At 38.9% G+C, this 23,899-nt stretch overlaps 1 protein-coding gene across 1 annotated transcript; it reads left to right on the forward strand.

Annotated features, from left to right (window-relative positions):
• The first annotated feature begins 1,558 nt into the window (after positions 1 to 1,558).
• Positions 1,559 to 23,838, forward strand: ubtd2 (ubiquitin domain containing 2). Its single transcript, XM_026938429.3, has 3 exons — positions 1,559 to 1,731; positions 12,532 to 12,768; positions 22,353 to 23,838. Exons 1-3 carry the CDS (start codon positions 1,662 to 1,664, stop codon positions 22,736 to 22,738), a joined length of 693 nt encoding a protein of 230 aa, XP_026794230.1. The 5' UTR covers positions 1,559 to 1,661; the 3' UTR covers positions 22,739 to 23,838.
• The last annotated feature ends 61 nt before the right edge of the window (positions 23,839 to 23,899 follow it).

Consider the following 23,899-nt stretch of genomic DNA (forward strand, 5'->3'; position numbering starts at 1 on the left):
CATTCTACTTGATTAAGTATAAAAACCATGTTTTCCCAAATGATATGAAAATACAAGGAGGAAAACACATCTATATAACGCCTCATATTTTCACATCTACTTGTTTGGTAAAATATAATAAAATATACATTAATGGATAATGTACAGAAATGGACCTGGAGCATCTTTACTTCTGGGTTTCCTCCTTTTTTGTTCTGCTTTTCTTTCTTGAAAACGTTCCTGGTAACATTTGTGCTAGTGTGTGTGTGTGTGTGTGTGTGTGTGTGTGTGTGTGTTAAAGGGGGTCGTGTTTTTATCTCTTCATGGTCCTCACAAAGATAGAAATATCTGACAGTTTTGACGTTTTAGCCGGTCGCCACGAGGAACACGTTTACCTTCAGGTGTAGGCGTGACATTACTGAGCTGCATTCATAATTACATCAAAGGAAGGTTTTTAAAAAGGATAGCAAGATAGTAAAGTGTGTGTGGCCACGTTTTTATATCTTCGTGGGGAACAAATGTACCTACAAGGCTAGAAATATCTAACAGTAGTGACCTTGTGGGGACATTTTGCTGGTCCACGTGAGGAAACACTTGATTTCTCAGGTTTATGTTTATGTGTCTAGCATTAATGAGCTGCATTAATAATTGCATTAATAATAATGTCAAAGGAAGTTCTTAAGAAAAGACAGTAAAACAGTACAGTGGGTGCGTGTGTGTGTGTGTGTGTGTGTGTGTGTGTGTGCACATTTCTATATTTTCAAGGTTCTTTATTTGTCACATACATATTACATACATGTGATGTAATGTAGTGAAATGTTTTTCCTTAGTTCCTCATCCCACAATGAACTAAGATATACACACATAATAAAAAAAAATAAAATAAAAAAAATAAGAATATAATAAAATATAGTAGACTATATAATAAAAATGATGTAGCAGCCTATAGTAATGGGAATGTAATGTAAATAAAATAGAATATATAAAATAGATATATTAATAGAATATATATACACACACACACACACACACACACACACACACACACAGTATATGTATGTATAAAGAATATTCAAGATTCAAGATTCATCGAACTTTGAATATATAAACAGATAAATAGATAAATATAAATGTATGAATATATAAACAGAATATATAAAAATATGCAAATATACAGAGCTGTACAGTGTGTAAGGAAACTAGTATATAGCAAAAAAATATATATATATATTGTGCAAAAATAATTTAAAAAAAAAACTGTTCCTACAGTGGAGATCTTGATGGAGATCTTGATGGAGATCAGATGTACCCACAGGGAGGGGAAAGGAATATCTGATGGTTTTGATCTTGGAGGACATTTGACTGAGGAAAAAAGAAAAAAAAAAGAAAAGAAAAGAAGAAAAAAAGGAAAATCTGCTTTTTCTTTTTGTTGTAAAAACAAAAACTAGACAAAAAGAGACAAATCGTTTGCTTGTGGTGAGTGAGGTGAAGGATGGGTTGGGGTTGGAGGGTTAGGGTTAGAGTTAGGCTCTGTGTGTGTGTGTGTGTGTGTGTGTGTGTGTGTGTGTGCGTGTGTGTGTGTGTGTGTGTGTGTGTGCACTCAGCAGCCCGCCTCTGGCCGGCTGATGCTTTAGTCTCGTCCCTGTCCATTCGGCTGAGGAGAGGGGAGAGAGGAGACATCCATGGGTGGCTGTGTGGGCAGTCATCATGACTCTTCTGGCAGCTTAAACGAAAACTCAGACGGAACCGGAGGTAGGAAATGAAAGTTGCACACAGCCGGCCATGTTTTAGATCATTATTATATGCTCTTTCTCTCTCTCTCTCTCTCTCTCTTTCTCTCTCTCTCTGTATGTGTATGTGTGTGTATGTGTGTGTGTCTTGTCTTCTCTCCTCTTCTCCTCTCTTCTGTCCTCACTCCATGTTCTTCAGTGCCTCCTCCATGCTGGAAAGATTCAAAGCTCCACTTTTAGACGTGAAAGATCCCATTAAATGTCATGCTCTTCGCTTCTGCACTCTTTTTTTCCCCCTCCCCAGGCGTTTGCTATAAATATTTCATCTTTGTGCTAGCATGCTAGGTTGCTAACCCTTGCACACAGAGCCCTTGCTAGCTTTGTGGCTAGTGAAAATGTGGGTCAGTGTTTTCAGCACCACAGCATCTCTATGATTACAGTGTTTTGTTTTGTTTTTAATATATATATATGTATATTTATATATATGCATATATAACACCTATTAACATCTGTTTCCTTAGATAGTTGACTTTTTTTTTTTTACAACATGGTGGGTTGGGGTTTGATTAAAAATAGACATAAAGTCATAAAAGACTTTGGGAACTTGACAAGGCACTTAGCAGAAGCTAACGGTTTTTTTTTCGTCGTGTTGCCACGGAAACGTCGCACGAGCCGATCTATACTGCATTTCCGGTTGTAATTAGATCGTATTAAGTGTGTAGAGGATTATTAAGAGGATTGTTAATGCCCCTTGTGGCATTCCTGTTGCCCCTCGAGGACTTCCGGTTCAGATGTTATTAATGCTACATGGTAGCGCGCGTCATCATTTTTTGGGGATGGGGGCGGGGCTAATGAGACAAAGGAGACTGAATGATTGCTGGAAACTAGTGCACATGTTTCTACAATTAGTTCAGAACTGCTTCTGAGACTTCCAAAAGCCAGAACTTGTGTGTTGGCGTCGACTCCAGAGCGCTTTCACATCACATCACATCACATCGCATCACATCATCGCATTAAAACCCCCCTCGTGTAGTGTGAACGCAACCATCGTGTACCAAAACAAGCGGTACAAAAAAAGTGCTCTCGCATAAGCACTGAGATGACCTCCGATCCAAAATAAACGTTCTGAGAGTTTCTGAGTTCGCTTTCACACCTAGTAATCCGATTACAGAATCCGAATCAGATCGAGATTGGATTCCTTTCACTCGTTTTGCTGTTTGGTTTGGTCTGTTTTCTCACTGCGTGTAATTAAACGAGCCAGAAAGTAAAGAATATTGAACACACACACACACACACAAATCATTCATGGCTCAGAAATACGGCAACGGAAGAAGTCATAAAAATCGCCCGTGCTCAGAGAGAATGCGGATCCTGTGCTCAGTAAATAGTTTACGACGTTTTGTGTGTCGTATCCAGCGTTTGTTTTCTCTTTTTTTTGTCTGTTGGTCCGTTTCCGCGGCTCTACAGCTCTGTCATTTGGTTCCGTATAGCAGCTCGGATCTACAGAAAAATGTCGCACGAAAACTCAAAACACACCATGTTTGGTTCTGCAGTCGGAGTCGAATCGCTTTCTCACTGAAATCAAACCGTGACGAAGCGATTCGACTCTGATCCAACGCGACTCCAGGAAATGAACCGAACATGCCGTGTGTTTTGGGTCGCAGTGTTTTTCTGTAGATCTGAGCTGCTAAACTGAGCCAAAGGACAGAGCTGTAGCGCTACAGAGATGCGATGTGTTCTGGAGGTTTGGACCGAGAAACAAAAAAGAAAAAAAAAAAAACGCTGGATGCGACACACAAAATGTCGTAAACTAGTTCTTTATATAATTATGTAGTCATTTATTCTCGTGGTGGTTTTATGATTTCTACACGCACGTGACTAAACATTGTTGACTGTTTTTCCATCATCGGATTTGAGCGAAAGAGTTTTACGCGTATATTTTCAGCGCTACACACACCTCACGCAACGTTGTTTTTTTTTGCTTTTTGGTTCATTTACTTACATTCAGTGTGAAAACAAACGAAACCAAAATAGCAAACGAACTAAAAGTAACAAATATCTCTCTGATTCAGATTCAGTAACCAGACGAAACGGTGTCAAGGCACTCTGACGCTTCTCAGTGCAGTTTATGATTCCGTCTCATTTAAACCCAGTTGAATCAAACGCGCTACGTATTATTGGGTGTGTGCTGGCGGTTATTGAAATGTGAGCCAACTAAACCGTCATGTGAGTTTCAGATGCAAAAACAACTGCCCGAGGAGAGACCTGGAGGACAACAGAAGTAAAATATGTTCTGGGATAAAGAATAAAAAAAAGAAATGTAGCATACTGATAACAAAAATCTGTATTTTTTTAAATTGTTAATGTATATGATTCATTATTTAATTCGTTATTGGTGTTACTGGTGGTGCTTGGGTGCGACTGCATTGTGTTACATGTCCCAATAACGTAATTCATCCTGTCGTTTTACAATAATGGGGAAAAAGGATGTTGTGTAAGTAAGGCACTGAGATGCAAGCGACTACAAAACGATGAGTTTTACATATAAATAAACCCAAGCAAGTGTTGAGTAAAGGTGAAGAAACGCTAATTAACTCATTTATACGGTTTTGTTGTGGTATGCACTGTTAGTCACGGCGTAGGAGCTGATGGTGATCTCACTATTAACCTTCTTAAAGTAGCGATTCAAATGCGTACGTTACCATCTACGGTAATGTCATGAAAGTATGAACTACCATCGCTGTGATACAGTTAGCTATATTTCATACTGCATTTGGACACATTTGGAACAATCAGAAATGAAAGATTAGTACAAACTTGAAAGATCTTGGTCATTACAATTACAAAACAATTCGAATCAGAAAGTCGACAACAGATACGACCACATCGGGTTATTGGTTCGAACTGAAAAGGAAATGAGAGAGAGAGAGAGAGAGAGAGAGATTAAAATCAAAACTTTGGAACTACAGTACTCTGGATACAATAAAAGTACTTGACAGAAGCACTGCTACTGTATATGCAAAACATATATGCAACACGGTAATAAAACACACTGACGCTACAAACCACAAACGTGTTCCACACCTACAAAGACGGCTTAAAGTAATGACATTAACCGAAATTGATGTTAGCCTGCAGGTAAAAATGCGACAGGTAAAGCTAGTTTCCGTCAGAGCTCGCTAATCAGCACTTCTGGCCAGTCACAGGCGATAACCGAAGAGATCTGTTACTTTATTTGATGATGTTTATGTGATGGCTATCAAGTCAATTTAAATGTCTGGCGGAAAACGTGGTTTGTGGCTTCATGATCGACAATAATAAATGTGTTGTATTTCATAATACGTGTTTCCTTTTCGTCTGATTTTTCTCCTGTACGAACCTTAATATCCTGCTGTCTGACTTCAGAGCAGAGCAATACAACCGATAAAGGCGTGAATATTTTCGCACACAAAAATAACGTAACATAAATCACACGTGTTATGTATATATATATCTGGCTACGCCCCCTTCTAAATATACAGCACTGAGCCAGCAGTGTTTTAATGAATCGTGAATCTTTGCGCTGTATGAATGTAGATTTAGGGACAGGAGTAATGTAATTTTAATGTAATATTAATTCTCAGACAAAATATAAAGAGTGAAGAAATGTGAAATTGTAGAGTCAAAACTAGGATACATGATCCATTTTACTGAACTGAATCAAACCTGAATCGAATCGTCTCAACACCGAATCGAATCACATCGGATCGGATCAGAGATGAATTGAAGTATATCGAAATGTTAGTAATTTAACCGTATCATTTTTATATCATATGGTACGTTACGTATCACGATGCCTTTCACATCTTATCGTAACAAACTTTCTAACCTTATACTCTTCATATAGAGAGCTGGATGGACTTCTTGATTTTGCTCATTCCTTCAACATTGTATTGATTCTCTTCAAGGACAGCGTGACACTGTGGGCATGTGTGAGGTGAAATATGAACCTTCGGTCTGTCTTGCATTATGCAGCATTGTACTTCTTCTCCCAGGTCATTGATTTGTCACGGATGTAAAGAATAAAGAGCTTATTTTTCATCTCTCTTTAATAAGAGTGACGTATTTTCCACTGATTTTTAAGATGACACTAAGCTCGGGTTCGTACGCGAGTCTGTATGCGCGATACTGTTGTCGACATTTCACCTTTCTGTTTATCTTTATTTTTACGTTTAGTGCTTGTGAGTAAATAACGGTCTCGTACGATGACGTGTGATGACGTGCGATGAATTGTGTACAGATTGTCTATGAGACAGCCACAGATCAACACGTGGTAAATATTTTAAATGCGATATTTGTGATAATATAGTAAACAATAATCATGACATGAAAATTTGATGTCGGCCCAAGCGTCGAAGACTCCTTTATAAATACTTTATTTGACATTCAGCACCTTATCTTATCTCATGTTCAGCGGTAGAGAGGCTGTTCCAAACACGAGGAAACTGTACACACTTTACAAATAAACAAAGTTAGTAAGAATGTACTAATGTAAAAATCATCCTATCATGACTAACCGTATGTAGCTGTCCAGTTTTAGTGATTACTGTTGCCTCAGATTCCCGTTTTTGGCTGATAGGAGTGGAACCTGGTGTGTTCTTCTGCATCTGATTCAGGGTTTGATGTGTTGAGATGCTTTTCTGCTCACCGCGGGTGTAAAGAGTGGTTATTTGAGTTACCGTAGCTTTCCTGTGAGCTCAAGCCAGTCTGAACATTCGCCTCCTCCTCCTCTCTCATCAACAACGCATTTCCACCTGTAAAACTGGATGTTTTTTGTTTTTTTGCGCCATTCTGTGTTAAGACCGTTGTGCATGAAAATTCCAGAAGTTTCTGAAATACTCAAGCTGACACACATCAACTAAAAACATGTCACTGAGTTCACTGAGAATATTATTTTTGTAAAATGTGTATCCTCATGATTTTATGCACTACTCCATAAATGAGCCTTGAGCAGAATATTGGCTGATCGTGGACTTATAAAGAGTTAATACAGAGGCGGAAGGGACATGGCACATCGTCTCTGTGCCGTTTGTGGTTCTCCAGTGCAAGACAAGGCAGAAGTTGTGCAACTTGACCTGCCCCTTATCATGTGATCCAAGCTGAAGTGCTCACGTAAATGAGACATCTGTTGCCATCGTTTTCTTTCCACTGCTTTTCTTCCCTCTGGGACACGTGACCCAGCTGGTGAGGATCTGAAAGACACAGATGGCACGAAGCTCCTTAATGCTTCATTGCTTTATTAAAAATATTATGTGTGACTGTGCTCTGCTATCATTCCAGTATCTGAAATAGTTACACAGTCAGCGATATGAACTGTTATACATAGATAATGAAGACAAAATTATTTCCAGATGTAGCAGATTGCTTTTCAAAAAAAAACAAAAAAACAAAAGTACCAGATAAAATCTGATCTCACAAGCCAGACTGCCTGAGAGTTCGGTATTTTTTGTCACTGAACATGCCCAGGAAATGTCTTCTTTCACAGGAGGAGGCCATTTAACCCACATTGCAAATAATCAACCACAGACATTTTCCCATCGCTCATCATCAGTCACAGCACCCCAGGACAGTACTCCTCCCGTCCAGCAGGGGTCACTGTGTCTAATCCGCTGTTCATTTCCTGTTTACTTCCTGGTTTTGCACATATATATATATAAACACATGATTCAGATTCATCACTCATTACAACGTAGGCTTGTGCGATATTGATTTCTCTCTGCTAGTCATTTACCATTAAAATAAATCGTGATAAGAGGTTTAAGGAGAGTAGCGGAGGTGTAATGATATTATCAGCTGTGCGGTCGGGAGCTGCTTATAGGCAGAGACAATCTGAAACGTAACAGTACATTTTTGATATAATCGTCTCAGAAATCGTTTGTCTAATGTCCAAAAACATTTATTTCTAACACAGAACAATTTCAAAAACAGGTTTTGCTTAAAATGATGTTGTTAACCCCAAAAAAGGTTTTTTTAGACCTTTTTTTATTTAGAACTGCTCTGCTAAGAAGATCGATCAAGAGAACTGTTAAGAATTTAAACGATGAAATATTTTGATTTGTTTTACGCTCTTCTGTACGTGTTATTTTCATAATGTTATTACAATAAAATTGAAAATTACTACGAGCATCGCTGTGTCTCAGCCAGCTCTGGAGAATAAACTGTTCAGAGTTTTTCTCAGCGTTTTCTCTCCCACATGTTTGCCCTGTTTGCGTGTGGACTATGTAGAAGATCCACTTTTTTTTTTTTTTCTCCGGAGGATATTGGTTTGGTTGAGTCGATAGTTCCCAGATGTCAGCGGAGCGTTGTGCGGCGTTGCTGTCCTGATGAGAAGCTCATGTAGTCTGAAATACGTCATTTTTTTTTACTGCGTGTTTTAATAGCAAGGCTGTGTGGCTGCTTCTCTCACTCTGTTTCACACACACTGCAGGTAAACGCTCATTTGGGATCGTTCTGCAAATTAAATTCACACTGTAATCCTGAACAAACATGTCTAAATCAGTGGCTTGCTGTTTCCAATCTGGGGAAAGAAAAAAAAAAGGCTTTTTATAGGCCTGTTCAGATGCTCGTTAAAATAGCTGATTGTTTGCACGTGTCACTTTCGGGCTGTGTACATCACGTGAGCGGTCGGGTTTGGAAGCGCGAGCACTCCCCTGAGCCGCCGGCTTCCTGGAAAGAAACATAATCCGTTAATGATGAGCGCTGGGGTCTTCCTGTCTGTCTCTGATCTCCATTTGTTCAGTTATTAAGCTGTCAGACTTCACACCAATAACATTTCCAGACTCACATTTATACTGAGGATTGGGTGAAGTGATCGTCTTTGGTCTTTGAAGAAGCTCAAGCTGAATTCCACAATGTTTATACATTTTAGAATATAACTTAATTATAAAATACCAATCAGAGATATTGGACATAATGTAATAATAATGTATTGTGAGCTAGTTAGATAGTTATATGCTTTAACTCTTTCATGCTTTAATTATTAAAAAAAAAAAAATTCATAATTAGATGTTTTTATCACCTAAAATTGCTTGTCATATGAATTGTGACTTTTTTCTAAATAAATTAAAAAGTAAATGGAACGTACCATTTTATAGAAATAAAGGATAAAACCTGAAATTATACCTGAAATAATAATTAAAAAAAAAAATTCATTCTGTTTCTAAACAAAAATTCACTTTCAGGTCTAAGATGTTTCATGTTGATGACAAAAGTGACAGAAAATATCGTTTTTGAACAAAATAGCTAAAGAAAGAAAAGCCAAGGTGTTCATTGGAGTCACAAGTTCTCTCTGCAGCCACAAACAGACCGCTCTTCTTTTAAATCCGCTATGTGTTGTGTACGTTTTCGTCAGTATTTGTAGCTGTCCCGGGAGTTTTGCGTTATCTTATTCCGTCTTCCCACTGGAGGATTTTAGACAAGTCTCGTAGCAGCGCTCACATTCTGGGATTTTAATCAAAATTTTCCAACACTTTGTCGTCGGCTGTCTTTAATCGCAGTGGCACTAAATCGGACGCAAATCCCGACCAAAGATTCCATTTTGCGGTGTGTGATTGTGCCTGCGACAGCAAAACCCAGACTGAATATGGTACACTGTAAAGCCGGCTTTACAGACGCTGTGTGTGAAAGTGTGTGTGCACGCTCCCCTGAGATCCCGGCTGAATTCTCCCGGGATCGGCTCTGGATCCGTCACGAGTCTGACCAGGGTAAAGTGAAGAAATTAAAATCACAGAACCCAGAGCAGTGCACTCAACACGGCGAAAACATCCCTCAGGCTCAGGTGAATCCCGAAACATTTTATTTAAAAAAAGATTAAAATTATTTATGAAGCGTAAATATTTTAAGTGCCTGGTAAAAATAAGTGATTCTTTATCTGTAAAGCGGCTGTAAAAGTACTTTTTTTTTTTTTTAAGAAAGGGATAGAGAGTACTTTATTGATCCCGAGGGGAATTTGGTAAAAAGTAGCCAGATTATTTATGTATTTATTTATTTATTTATTTATTATTTTTATATTTGCAAATTTCATGTCATGAACCTGACAAGGTAGTGGAGCCAGGCACAAGGGGGCACACTGACATTACAGCTGACAGGATGTGCTTTTTAAATAAATGACATACATGACATCATCACCTAACGGACTCAGAGGCACATAAGGGAAGGTTGTGTTGCCTGATGTGACGTTTGGTTTTTCCACTCTCGAATTCATCCTTCCTGAGTTTAGCACCATCAGTTCAACCTAGAAACATCACATTAAAAATATCCATAATGTTTATAATTTCTGTGAGTTAATTGTCTCTTGGTGTGGATTGGTTTTGTGTCATGTATTCTCATATAATCGACCTTTATTTATATTTCTCTTTGATTAATTTTCTATAACAGCACAGCTCTGGCAGTAGTTCCGGCTGTAACGTGAATCACAGGTTTATATTAATGCGCTCGTTCTAATACCTTCTCGTTTCTATAGTAACGGCTCACAGCGCCGCAGAACTTTCATGACGCTTCACATAATCTAATCGTAGCTAATAAAAAAAACTGATTTGTTATTTAGCAAAGGAAAAGTTTTCGGTTAAGATTTCTGTTTATGTATCATTTATGGAAGGAGTCTCCAGTGTCACTAAGTTTTCTGAAAGTCCTCGGGACAGAGGAGTTTACATTTTGTGTTGTGTTTTTTTTTTCTTTTTCTTCAAGACAGAGAAGAAAGAGAAGCTGGTGAGGGAACGACTGTTTATAGCTGCTATAACGTAAGCGAGAACAGGAAATAACTTCTTCTAAAGTGGTTAAAAAGTGTCATTCAGTAATAAACTAAAAAATTATAATTATTGGCTGTGGTGCATGTGGAATGACGCACTTCGGGACGTGCTGTTATAAGAAAATAATCCGCTTCACGTCAGGCCATATCACAGAACCCGGGCGTGGATTATTTTCCTCTAACAGCACAGCCCGTTGTGTGTTATTCCTTACTTAACAGGCAGGTCTCGTCGAGTCATTTTTTTTTGGCGTGCCTTGCTTTGTTTTTTTTTAAAGTTAGCACCTTTGGGATTATTGTTCATGTCTCTGACTCATCTGTGGCTGTTTTTGGGTCATGAGGAAAAAACCTCCTCGGTGGTGACTGAATTATTGATGTTCAGTGGCTGCAGTCTGCTGTCTGCTGGTGAAGGTTACATGAGGTCCAAATAATAAACAGAGTGAACCTAATTTGAAGCTCTCAGAACAAATGTCTGGTAACTGGCGAGGCCAGTGAAGTACCCTGACCCCATCGCGACGTTCCTGGAACCAGTCTGAGACGACTCTGTGACGTCATCATGCCGGAAGTAGGCGTTATACGATGTTAAATTGTGCTGATGCAGGTGATGGGCTACACTGATACACTCAGACACGCTGTGGCATCCAGTCGATGCTCGATTGGAATTAAGGTGCCCGATGTGTGTCAAGAAAACATTCCCCACACCATCACACCACCACCACCAGCCTGACCTGAAAGGACTCATGCTGTTCTCGAGAAAAAAATTCTGCATCACAAATCGAGAATCTTCAGACCAGGCGATGTTTTTTTTCCCAAGAGCTGCATGTCGTGTGATAAATGTGAAACCTGAGCTTTTTCACTTAACTGCCTTCACTTAGCCCAAGTGTTTGAATTTTCAGATCTCTTAAATGTCACATTGTGTTCTGGACTCCAGTGTAATGTAACAGCAGGCAGATGTTTGCCCTAATAAATCGCTGTCTCTCCCCGAGGGGCCTCTGAGGTAATTGTTTGAGATCCAGTCTCTGTGAAAAGCAGCCAGCGAGTTTAGCTGTTAGATTTGGCCGTTTGTGTTTGAGCCAGGAGCCTCTGGTGCTTCTGAGGCACTGCGGCTGCTTTCTTCTCCGGCGTAACAAGTCAGGGAATTTCAGATATTTCAGCAGACTCGGGTCGGGTCTGGAAACGGGAACGTGAGGCGGGGAGACGTTAGAAAGATGGAATGAGGAAGAGGAGAATCTCTCCACGTCGTCTGGCTAGCTTCCTCATGATAGCGATAGCACTTTTTATTTCCCTTGATGAGAAATTTTTTTATTGATTTGTTGCTTTCTCACCTTTGGAACATCCACCATTCAATAGTGTATTCTTTTATTACTTTTTTTTAATCTTGTCTAAAAATATCTTCGTGGCAGTATCATAAAACAGCAGTTAGAAATGTGAAGAATGTGAAATTCTTTTAAATGTTAACTTTGTCATAAAAAACTTAAAAAATAAATAAATAAAACTATTTTGGCCAAAAATTCGGCACTTGAAATGCGAATGTGGTCTCGAATGAATGATTAGTCTTCAGAACACAGCTCGTGGCCTGAAGTGTGTGCAGCATTATGCAGCATTGGGCAGTTAGCATTTCTTACCATACACGTGTATTTTTAATAAATGTTCTGAGGCAAGTCAGTCTCCATCTTGTATTTGAGTCGATTCCGCACTGAAAACGATTTGGGCAAAATGAATTTCACGTCAGAGCGCTTCAGTTAGCGAGACAGCCAGCGGATATTTATTTTGAGTTTGTCAAAAAATGTACAGAATACCGTCACCTTGCGTTAGTTTGTGTCTCATTTGGCGATGAACGCTTAATAATATTCTCATGCTGTGACAGATTAGTGATAAATATCAGTAATTAGTGACCTGTTATTTAATGAAGCCTATTAAAAGTTCTGTAGTAGTATTAGTTGATTTAAATGCTGCAGAGAATCTTTGAAATAATCCAACATGTGCATACGCCTTGGTTGAACTTTCTATATTTCTCTGATTTCCTGTCCTTTGGCGTAGTGGCACTGGGGCGTAATCAGCCCCTGAAGAGAGAGAAGCCCAAATGGAAGAGCGATTACCCGATGACGGACGGCCAACTGCGGAGCAAGCGCGATGAATTCTGGGACACGGCGCCTGCCTTCGAGGGCCGCAAAGAGATCTGGGACGCGCTCAAGGCCGCAGCACAGGCCTTCGAGAGCAACGACCACGAGCTCGCTCAGGCCATCATCGACGGAGCTAGCATAACTCTTCCACACGGTAAACACATCACCACTTCTAACCACAGATTATGTTCCTGTAATCCAGTATGAGTTGGTAATCTGTGTTCAAAGAGTTTTCTAACACAGTATGTGAGATCACACGTAACTGTGAGGGCAGTGAACTGTGGCTACGATACCCGGGATCAGAATCAGCCCCGATCCCAGCAAAAAAAAAAAGAGAAAACAGGAATTTGATTTGATCTGATCTTGTAACGAAAGAAAAAAGATTGGAATTGGGTTTGGAAAATGTTTACATACAAAGAGATTCATATTCATATTTCATTTGTTAGGATTGATTTTTATTATATTTATGCTTTATATTTTATTATATTTGCAATGTAAGTGAATTTTGTGTGAAAGCTGTTTTTTTTTTTTGGCTGCGTATTTTTTTTTTAAGCACTTCAGTTTAAAAATCTTTTTTTTTAAAGAAGAGAATGGGTAGATCGATAGATGGGTAGATATCGTAACAGATGGGTATCGATATCAGCTGATATTCAGGCTTTCAGCATCAGTATCGGAAAAGAAAAAGTGGTGTTGGTATCTACAGCATTCGAAATTACGAATTCGGGCTTTTTAAAAAATATTTTGTTCAAATTAATTAAATTAATTAAAGTCTTACTTCAGTGCCAGTAAAGCCACAATCCTCCAACCAGTCCAACATATACGTTAAGTAAGGTGTGCTGTGATACATTATCATCCTGAAGTGGATTATTTTCCCGTGAAAGCATGTCCTGAAATGTGTTATTCCGCTTATACCTCAGTGATTTGCCAACAATTACAATTCTTCATGTATTATTGAACAACACACTGTTTAATATTAAGAGTGAAATCTGAATATTTGACGTTAAGGCCTGGCGATATGATGATATAATATTGATATTTCTATAATATACCTCACAATATACTTTTCTGAAATATCGACAGTATCTTTTTTTTAAACATTTTTTTTTTTAAAACAGCAATCATAGACCCTGAATAAAAGCAGCTGAGTTGATGCTAAAAGTTGTAATGAACATTTAAAATTGTAAAATGTATTTAAGTATTATTAGAATTTATTTAAATATAAGAATCATTTTTTCACCTTTTTTAATTTAAAGTAATTTTTGTAGATATTTTTTTCATAGGTTTTTTTTCTTTTTAATGTAACACTTTTGTTTTTTGCTGGTGATGAGAATTTTATTTAATGTGATATTTGATTATATATATATATACACACACAGTTAGGTCCGGAAGTATTTGGACAATGACAGAGTTTTTGTGATTTTGCCTTTATACTCCACCACAATGGATTTGAAATAAAACAATCAAGATGTGATGGAAGTGTAGACTTTCAGCTTTATTTTAAGAGGTTCCACAAAAATATAGCATTTACCATTTAGGAATTACAGCCATTTTAAGCAAAGTACTTCCATTTTCAGGGGCTCAAAGGTATTTGGACAAAGTGACATAACTGTAAATATAACCATAATTTTAATACTTGGATGGAAATCCTTTGCAGTCAGTGACTGCCTGATGTCTGGAGCCCATGGACATCACCACGTTTCCACTGAGTTTCCTCCCTGGAGATGATTTGCCAGGCCTTCACTGCAGCCACCTTCCGTTGCTGCTTGTTTGTGGGTCTTTCTGCCTTCAGTCTTGTCTTCAGTAAGTGAAAAGCAGCTCTATTGGGTTGAGATCAGGCGACTGACTTGGCCATTGAACAATATTCCATTTCTTTGGTTTCAAAAAGTCTTGAGTTGCTTTCGCAGTATGTTTAGGGTCATTATCCACCTGCACTGTGAAGCGGCGTCCTATCAGTTTTGTAGCATTTGGCTGAATGTGAGCAGAGAGTATAGCTCTATACACCTCAGAATTCATCCTGCTACTTTTGTCAGCAGTCACATCATCAGTAAACACCAGTGAGCCCGTTCCATTGGCAGCCATACATGCCCATGCCATAACACTGCCTCCACCATGTTTGACACATGATGTGGTTTACTTTGGATCATGAGCTGTTCTCTTGCCATACTTCCCATCATTCTGGTACAAGTTAGTCTTGGTTTCATCAGTCCAAAGAATCTTATTCCAAAACATAGGAGGCTTTTTTAGATGTTTTCTGGCAAAGTCTAATCTGGCTTTCCTGGTCTTGAATGTTACCAGTGGTTTGCACCTTGTTGTAAACCCTCTGTATTTACATTCATGAAGACGTCTCTTGATTGTAGATTTTGACTATGATACGCCTACCTTCTCCAGAGTATTCCTGACTTCTGTTGATGTTGTGAAGGGGTTTTTCTTCACCAAGGAAAGGATTCTGCAATCATCCACTTTAGTTGTCTTCCGTGGTCTTCAAGGCCTTTTGGTGTTGCTGAGCTCGCCAGTGCATTCCTTCTTTTTAAGAATGTACCAAATTGTTGATTTGGCTACTCTTAAAGTTTTTTCTATCTCTCTGATAGGTCTCTCTTGTTTTTTCAGCCTAATGATGGCCTCCTTCACTTGCATTGAAATCTCCTTGGACTTCATATTGGTAGCTCCAGTCCAATAGCTGCCAAATGCCAACTCAATACCTGATATCAACTCCAGACCTTTTATCTGCTTCATTTATCTTGAAGTAACGAGGGAATGGACCGCACCTGGTCAATTAACTTCTTGTCAGTCAATTGTCCAAATACCTTTGAAAATGGAGGTACTTTGCTTAAAATGGCTGTAATTCCTAAATGGTAAATGCCGTATTTTTGTGGAACCTCTTAAAATAAAGTTGAAAGTCTACACTTCGGTCACATCTCGATTGTTTTATTTCAAATCCAATATATATATATATATATATATATATATATATATATATATATATATATATATATATATATATATAATTAAAATATACAGTATTCTTATTCAGTTATTTTTGTCAGAAGATCTGAAATAGGCGGATATTTAAGATGAATACAAAACAGATAGTCAGTGAAGCGGGTCCAAACGTTTGACTGGAATTGTACTTAAAAAAAAAAAAAAAATCACAGGATGTGTAATTGCGTGTTTCTTGCACTGATCATAACAAAACCGAAACGTAAATGTGACATATGGCAGCTTAAATTTGGTTTCTGAAATGCGTCTTGTACACTGGCATTATGGCATTATTGTGGGATTGTTACGATGTTAGTTGACTGTTGGCATTGTACAGATTTCAGTTTCTCATTGAGAGCCAATAAAAAGATTGTTTTTTTTTCGTCATTTCAGTGTCATAGCGCTGCTGTGTGTGTTAGCACGGTGGTTTGATGCAGCAGGGGGATGCACATGCACAATTTGCAAAAAGTAGGTCTGTGGTCAGTGGGGTCTTTACAGGAGTTTCAGCAGGTGTGCTCATTGTGGCCCGTTCTAACCTTTTATTTCACGTCATGCTCGCGTCCCCTCTGATGGAAGAGAGTGAAACATCAGTCATAGCGAATGTTGGTGCTCTCCAAATTTCCCTGAAAGAGCTGAACTTAAAGGAAAGGCTCACCAGGCTGGTCATCTCTCGCTTTTCAGCTCTGGAGCTAACGTGGCTTTGGCCCAGCCTCAGAAGAGTCTTTTTATAGCGATGAACACGTTCTGGCACTCGCTCGGATAAAAGGTCAAGCCGTGGGGTCATACTTTCAGCTGCTGGTTGTATTTCTAGCCAGAATATGAGATCATGAGAACATGCACTTGTACTTTCACACTGCACCTTTTCATCATGCCAAGCAACCAGAGTTGAATGGAATTTTACATTTTTAAATTTTTAAATGTGAAATTTTTAAAATTGTATTTTATTTGTGTAACACTTGTAGGCATTGCTGGGCTTTAGATTTGATTTCGACTGTAAAACTAAGTCCACATTTGTACCTCCTCTCCTATCTCAAAACCAATGACAGAAATAAGCACAAGTAAAGACGTGTGTTCATTTTATTACATAAATATCCGACTGAATTATTAAGTTGTTCCTGTAACTGACTCCAGGAACCAGGCTTTTAGTTAAGATGTTGGAAGTGTAGGCTGAAAAAAAAAAAAAAAGAAAAAAACTAATTGAATTTACTTAATTAAAATGCGAACATCGGTTCCACGTGAATGAATTGAGTTACATTAACACAATTTGTTTTCGTACATCCAACATGATTTCATTATGTATTTCCAAATATGAAGAAAATCTCGAGCTCTGGATCGAACTCGGGTCGCTGCTGTTGTGAGGCGTGGTGTTTATAACGTAATTGGATCACGTTAATACCACATGAATTGATTACGCTCACTCTACATAATCCAATCAAGTAATTAGAAACTTGTTTAGTATAAGCAATGAAATCACATTTTTGATGAGAAACTAAATATTTTTATGTAAACAATACGTAATATTTTTTCTTAAATGTGACTGACTACATACTCAATTCTTTCCAGTGTAATATATACTTCATATACTGTACACCCAGCTTTATAATATGATGCTTTTTACTAGAATGTTACTGCTTCCGAAGCATTTATTAAGCAATTATCTTGCTAGCCCACCAGCAAGCTTTACTACGTAAGGGTAGCAATGCTTTTATACACACATTCACTCTGAAGTACAGCACTGTGCAAAAGTCTTAGGCACCCTATTTTTTTTTTTTTTAGTACAAACTTTGTTATAGATGTTTATTTTCTGACTTCTACATTATTGATTCAGTACAAAAACATTTTAGATTCTAAACATTAGTTTTCCAGCACAAAATGAAATGTTACAGAAAAATGTTTGTATGTCAGTAAAGAAAGCAGCAGATTCCATAAGAGACACTTTTCAGATAAAAACATAATGAAGGCTGCTGGGTTTCGCTGCAGAAATAAGAAGCGAGTCGACAGTCAAAGTCTCCAGAAGAACTGTGGCTGCTTCTGCAAGATGCTCAGTAACACTTCCAGCTCATTTCCTTATAAAACTGCACACACTGCACCTCAGATACTGCTTTATTTATTTAAAGTGAAGGATCGTCACATTAAATACTGACTTTGTTTCATTTATTACTGTTTACTGCTCTTTATAGTATTTTTAAAATGTAGATACATTTAGTTTCATTATTTTTGAAGGCGTCTTTGCTCTACAGCATTTCTTTGCATGTGCCTAAGACTTTTGCACAGAACTGCATGTTGTTATCGATCAGGCAGGCACGATACGATAAACCAATCACCGTAAACAGTGACTACATGTGTCCTTAAACAGAACTCCTAGCGAGTGAGAATTATACTTGCTTTTAAATATGTTTAAATATGCAAGATGGCTGCCGTGCATATCCTGCAGTCGTTTGGAGCGTCACTTGTACACGTCCTACGCATCCATGTGGTGGAATACCATAGTAAACAGTGGGGGCACTATAGCACCATGTGACACTCCATCCACAACTGACTAAACAAACTAGCGCTGTGTTTCAAATGGCGTCTTTATGTGCTGTTCTAGGCCGTCACTGAGCACTAACACTAACCAGTTCTCCTATTACAGTTAGTGCTTCTGAGTACCACTCTTGTGGATTTTCTAGATGAGTAAATACTTTTGAATAGGTAATGTCGGTATTTTCGACTTGATTTGAGACGCAGCTCATGACAACACGCAGTGGAAACAACGGCAGTGGAAAATTTTGACAGAAATAGAGCTCGTCTGTGCATGAAACCACTAAACATTTTACATCCTGATTTGTTTAATCCTCCAGATGTATGTAATGTACTCAGGTGAGTGTGGGAACAATGCCGCTCGTGTTGCCACTGCTTCTGCACACGAACACAAATTCACGAGTCAAGTATAAACCGGGTTCCTCTGCTTCGCATCGGGGAATTATCACAATTATCCCAGCTTGGATTATTTTCCAACAACAAAACATTTCCCACCTGAGGTTTAAACCAGTGTAAGGAATGTTCCTTTGGTTTAATAAAATGTTCAAATGTTACAGTAGTACTAACGTATAAAGCTGGAATTCAGAAAGTCCATTTGGGGTTGTTTGGCCAAAAGGTTTGGGAAGTCCGACCACTCTGACTCACATTGCTGATTACACAGTTCTGACCCGGCCAGTTCCACCAAACTGCCACATCTTATAAATCCACTACAAGCCAAAAACCAAATATGGCTTCTTGACTACTTGCATTTGAGTGATGCTTTCGTCCCGTACTCCATATTCTCCTTGTACATTCCAAGCCTTTGTGTTCTGTAAACCATTTTTTTGTGGTACGTTAACGGGAAGTTGAATCGGGGAGGACGTAAAAACATTTCAGAGAGGCTCTTGAGTACCTCCATGATATATTTGTGGTTCTTTAGCCAGCTTGTGTGCAGGCTTTCCCATGTTTTTGATCTTTCTGATTGTTCAGAGCCATCTGGTCTTTTTCATTCTTCTCACAGTGCCGGGACGTGGAGGAGAGCCAGCGGACAGTCTTTGTGCTGGGAACATACTGCGTCAGTTTGCTGTCCTGAATCTCTGATTCTGAGCTCGTGGTCAAATATTTTTGGGAATGTTTCGTACATCTCTGAATCTTTTGAAAGGTCAGAAGAGGTGACATACCAACCAGTGGTGAACAGGTGGAAACCAGAAATCAGGTGTTTTTATAGGAATTAGACAATACAACAGAAACAGTAGACGGTATTTAGACGTGTGTGTGTGTGTGTTGCCTATCAGATGTCAATAAACAGCCAAAAAAGGAAGAAAAATTGGATTGTGGCCAAAATTGGTCCTTTCTGCCAATAACAAGCTATAATTTGACGTCTCAACTTTAAGAAGACGTAAATATATTTTACCAAACAACATGGAAATGTTTTTATTTAGGCTGTTTCTTTTTTATTTTTATTTAGGTGTCTGCAAATATGACGCCGGCGAAGGAGCCAGTTTAACAAACGCAGCTGTAAAAACACTCAGTCTGCCGAAAGATATTCTAAGTGTGATTTGATCAGGATTATGGATAGTTACACACCGTAGTGTATGAAATAGAATCAGTGAAGCTTGTAATCAGTTCCCATATGGCCATATTTTATTATCAGTATTGTGCTGTAAGGATATGTATTAAATTTAGCGACTTCAGTGCTGCTATGGGATGTCAGATATATCTGACTGTAAATATCCTGCGCTTAAATCAGAAAGCAGAAAAGTCCAACACTGCAATCTGTTTGTGCTCAGCATTTTTTAAATAATTAGATACAACCAAGACAGATCGATGTAACATTATGTGGCAGCGGGGGGGCGTGGCCGAGCGACAGTTTCTGCTTTCTGGCGGAAAGGAAGCGGGTTGAACCGGCAGGTAACGCCGGAATAATAAAAGGAAAAATAAAAGGAAGCTCAAAGCTCCATTAAAAAAAGTTGCCTGTCTCCCACGATCGACATATTACGTGATAATACACACTGCGATTTAGGTACAATTCCATATTTCTTTATAAATTTTCTTTTAAAGATCTACTTCAGTGGTATCTGTATACACTCGATGCGTGGCTTTGCGTTCGCGTTCAGAAGCAGCAGTAGCCCGAGCGACATCGTTCACACTTTCACCTGCGTACTTTATGGACACCTGGAGGATTAAAATAGACGTTCTTTAGATGCCACATCAGAGCTAAAACTTCCCTCTTCATCAGGTTTCCAAGTGGAACGTAAAAAAAAAATACTGACGAGTTCTGTTAAAACTTTACGCTGTTGTCGTGACTGTTGTCATGAGTCTCAGATCGAAAACTCAGAAGAGTGTTACGCAAAACAGACCTTTCTGTAGATAAGACTACATGAGAGGTTTTTAAACTTCAACCTAGTATTATTCCAATAACAGTCTGGAATAGTATATAAATATGCGATTTGAGACACGATGTTAGTTTGTTTATTCAGTAGCAGACAAAGTGTGACATGGTGCTATACTGCCCCCACTGTTTATGTTGGTATTGCACTTGCATGTGATTTCTGAAGCAATGCTCCAAACAACTGTGGGATACACGCGGCAGCCATCTTGCGTACGTGCAAGCGAGTATAATCTAGCCTTAAGACCAATAAGTGTTAATCAAATGCGAGTTACGGTGCTCAATGAAAAGCCAGTCTAACATCTTTAAATGGATCATGCGTCAATCATGGTTAGATCTGCTTGTTATCTCATTTCTCCATCTGAACAACAGAACTGGAAAAGCCACATTCATTCTGATCACGACCACTGCCTCGTACCTCATTCACAAGCGAGTTTTCACGCGTCAAGTTGAGGTTTTGTGATATTTTTAAAAAGGGGATTTTCGTATACTCATTTGGAAAATGAAAAGAGAACCTGTGTTGGGATGACAATGAGAGGTCAGGGAAGTGTGGGCTTTGAATCATTTCAGTGTCACCTCACTGTCCTTTCAGTGAAAGTAGTCCTGCATGTGTAAACTATAGTGAAACCCCACCACACTAACCACTAATCTACTCCACCGGTTTTAAATATGCTAATCTTACACTCCTGGGCAAAAAAAAAAAAAAGGGCCAAGGCCAAAATGGCAAAATATTAAGCTTTTAATGGTTGCAAATGGTTGTTAAAAAATTGGTCAGGAAATTAGCAAGAATTAAACAACCAGATAAAGGAGCTTCTATGCGAGAGCTTTTCCCTTCAATTTCCTTAAACGTTTAAGCCTTGTGGCCCTTGATGGGCTGCATCAGGTGTGGCAGATAACCAGATAATGACTAATCTTTAAAAAAAACAGGGACGTCAGGTTTAGGTGATGGAGCACATCTCAACTGAAACTGTCACAAAATTCTGCCGAACAACACGTAACAGTTTTAGCATTGTGTCATGGATTTCCAAGGAAGCGAAATTGTCCCTAATACCACCAGGGAGCTTCTTTATTTTTCTCTGCTATAGGTTACTACTGCAGCGTTTGAACTTTGCTGAACTTCCTCTCAGAAGCGTGTGCTGATGTGGCTGTTGCATTGTTACCGCACACATTACACACTGCACACTGCATTGGATTATAATCTGTATTAAAACTTCTAATAATTAAGACAAAAAGACAGAAAAATAGAAATATATATTAAAAAAGCAGTAATCTGCAATCAAATAAAACCTTTTCCTTTTTACATAAATCCATTTAAATGAAAAATTAAAGATTCTTAAGCTTAATAATTAACAGAAGACAACGGAAATGTCCATGTTTAACTGACAGCTGTGAAAAAATATTATATTATATTATATTATATTATATTATATTATATTATATTATATTATATTATATTATGAGCAAGCCTATTAGCCTATATCATAATATTTTATTATATTATATTACCTCATGAATAAGCCTATTATTTTTTTTTTAATAATATATGTTGTTAGCATTGTTTTGATCTTAATAAAATAAATAAATGCATAAGAAATGACTAATCCATGGAAATATTAACGAAAAAGATTATTTTCGTTCCTGATTTTGGTCTCCAGGAGAATCCACAAGCATACGAATCTTTTCTTCTTTTTCTTTTTTTTTTTTGTCTTTTATTAAATATTGTGTTTGACAGTGGTGATGTGATCGAGTGTTATTAAGAGTAAATGTTGCGATAAAATCAGGAGGTGACCTGAGCTCCTACTGTATTGCTCACCTAGATGATTTTTTTTTGCATTCCTGTGTGTGTGTGTGTGTGTGTGTGTGTGTCTACCTAGGTGTTCTGACCGAGTGCTACGATGAGTTGGGCAACCGCTACCAGCTCCCCGTCTACTGCCTCTCTCCGCCCGTCAACATGATCGAGGAAAAGAGCGAGATGGAGACGCCCGAGGCCCCCGAAGCCCCGCCCACCGAGGGACACGAGTGCCAGCTGCGTCTGCGTCTCTCGACGGGTCGCGACCTGCGGCTGGCCGTGCGCTCCGGAGACAGCGTGCTGTTCATGAAGCGGCGTCTGCAGGCTCAGGAGGGCCTCGAGGCTTCCAGCCAGCGCTGGTTCTTCTCAGGCCGGCCGCTCAGCGACCGCATGAAGCTGCACGAGCTCAACATCTCCAAAGACTACGTGGTGCAGGTGATCGTCAGCCAGCCGCCGCCCGTGGAGAATTGATGGAAAACTGTGAAATGCTCCAGCATCTTCTTTCCGTGGAGACAATGAAAGTTGCTGGGGGAAGAGTGTTGTGTGTAGAACATTGGAGATCTTACCAGGAGAGGAACTGGGTTCTCACAAGCATGCTGCTCTAAAGAGAGACCTGAGAAGATTCATGAAGTGCTTTCTCTGTTTTTTTTGTTTTTTTTTCTGATGCGTTTATGTCTGCAAGGCAGACCTGAAATACGGACGTCTAAAACTCTGTGGCGCTCTGTGAGACTTTCCTACAGCCATACCTTGTCTTGGCTTTTTTTATTTGGTTTTTAGTGGAAAACTCTACTCCCGAACTAGTTAGGGAATATAAGAATATATAAAAGAAGGAGTCTAAATTTCATTTTGTTCCTCAAATGTCTTTTTTTTCCTGCTCTTTTTAGGTCAGGTGTGCATTTAAGCGACTCTCTTGCACTGTAAAACAATCCTAAAGTGAATAGGCATTTTTTTTTTTTTAAAGAGGATCTGCAGAAGGGAACCTGTGTTTTTTTTTGTTTTCTTTGTGTAGTAAATCAGCTGTTTGACCTTTAGTCTAGATTTCGGCTCATGTGCTTTGACACAGGGGAAGTGTCACGTAATGCTCCATGCTGTACATCTGTCACCGTAACGTAGATGAGATGCACGACGTCGATCTGCTGCACAGTCGCTCTGCGTTGCATGTCATGAAGAATCTGGTTGGTTCCTCCAGGTTTCCATGGCACCGTGTTCTCTCTCTCTCTCTCTCTCTCTCTCTCTCTCTCTCTCTCTCTCTCTCTCTCTCTGTCTCTTTCTCACTGACGCTGTGTGAGAGGAGTGCTTTGTTTTAAAAGGGGTGTGTGTAATCACAAACACAGGGGCCGAGGAAGAAAGGAAGGGTTGATTGACTGTCTGGGCACCAAAATAGGTGCTATGAAGACAGAAAAAGAGACGCTAAAGCAGTTCGCCTGAATGTAGCGAACGTACGCGTAATTTACTTCTGCTATGTGTTTTTAAACGGCCTCTGCTCTGTTGAAGGGGAAATGGCAAATACGATGGCTTATTTTAATGATACAGAATGAGTTTTTAATTAAAATATGAACGTTTCTACTCCATGGGATTGTGGTTTCTCAGTTCTTCCATGCTGCCATTCATTTTCTAATCTGTGGTCATCAG

Source organism: Pangasianodon hypophthalmus, chromosome 15 (genome assembly GCF_027358585.1).
Source record: "Pangasianodon hypophthalmus isolate fPanHyp1 chromosome 15, fPanHyp1.pri, whole genome shotgun sequence".
NCBI lineage: Eukaryota > Metazoa > Chordata > Actinopteri > Siluriformes > Pangasiidae > Pangasianodon > Pangasianodon hypophthalmus.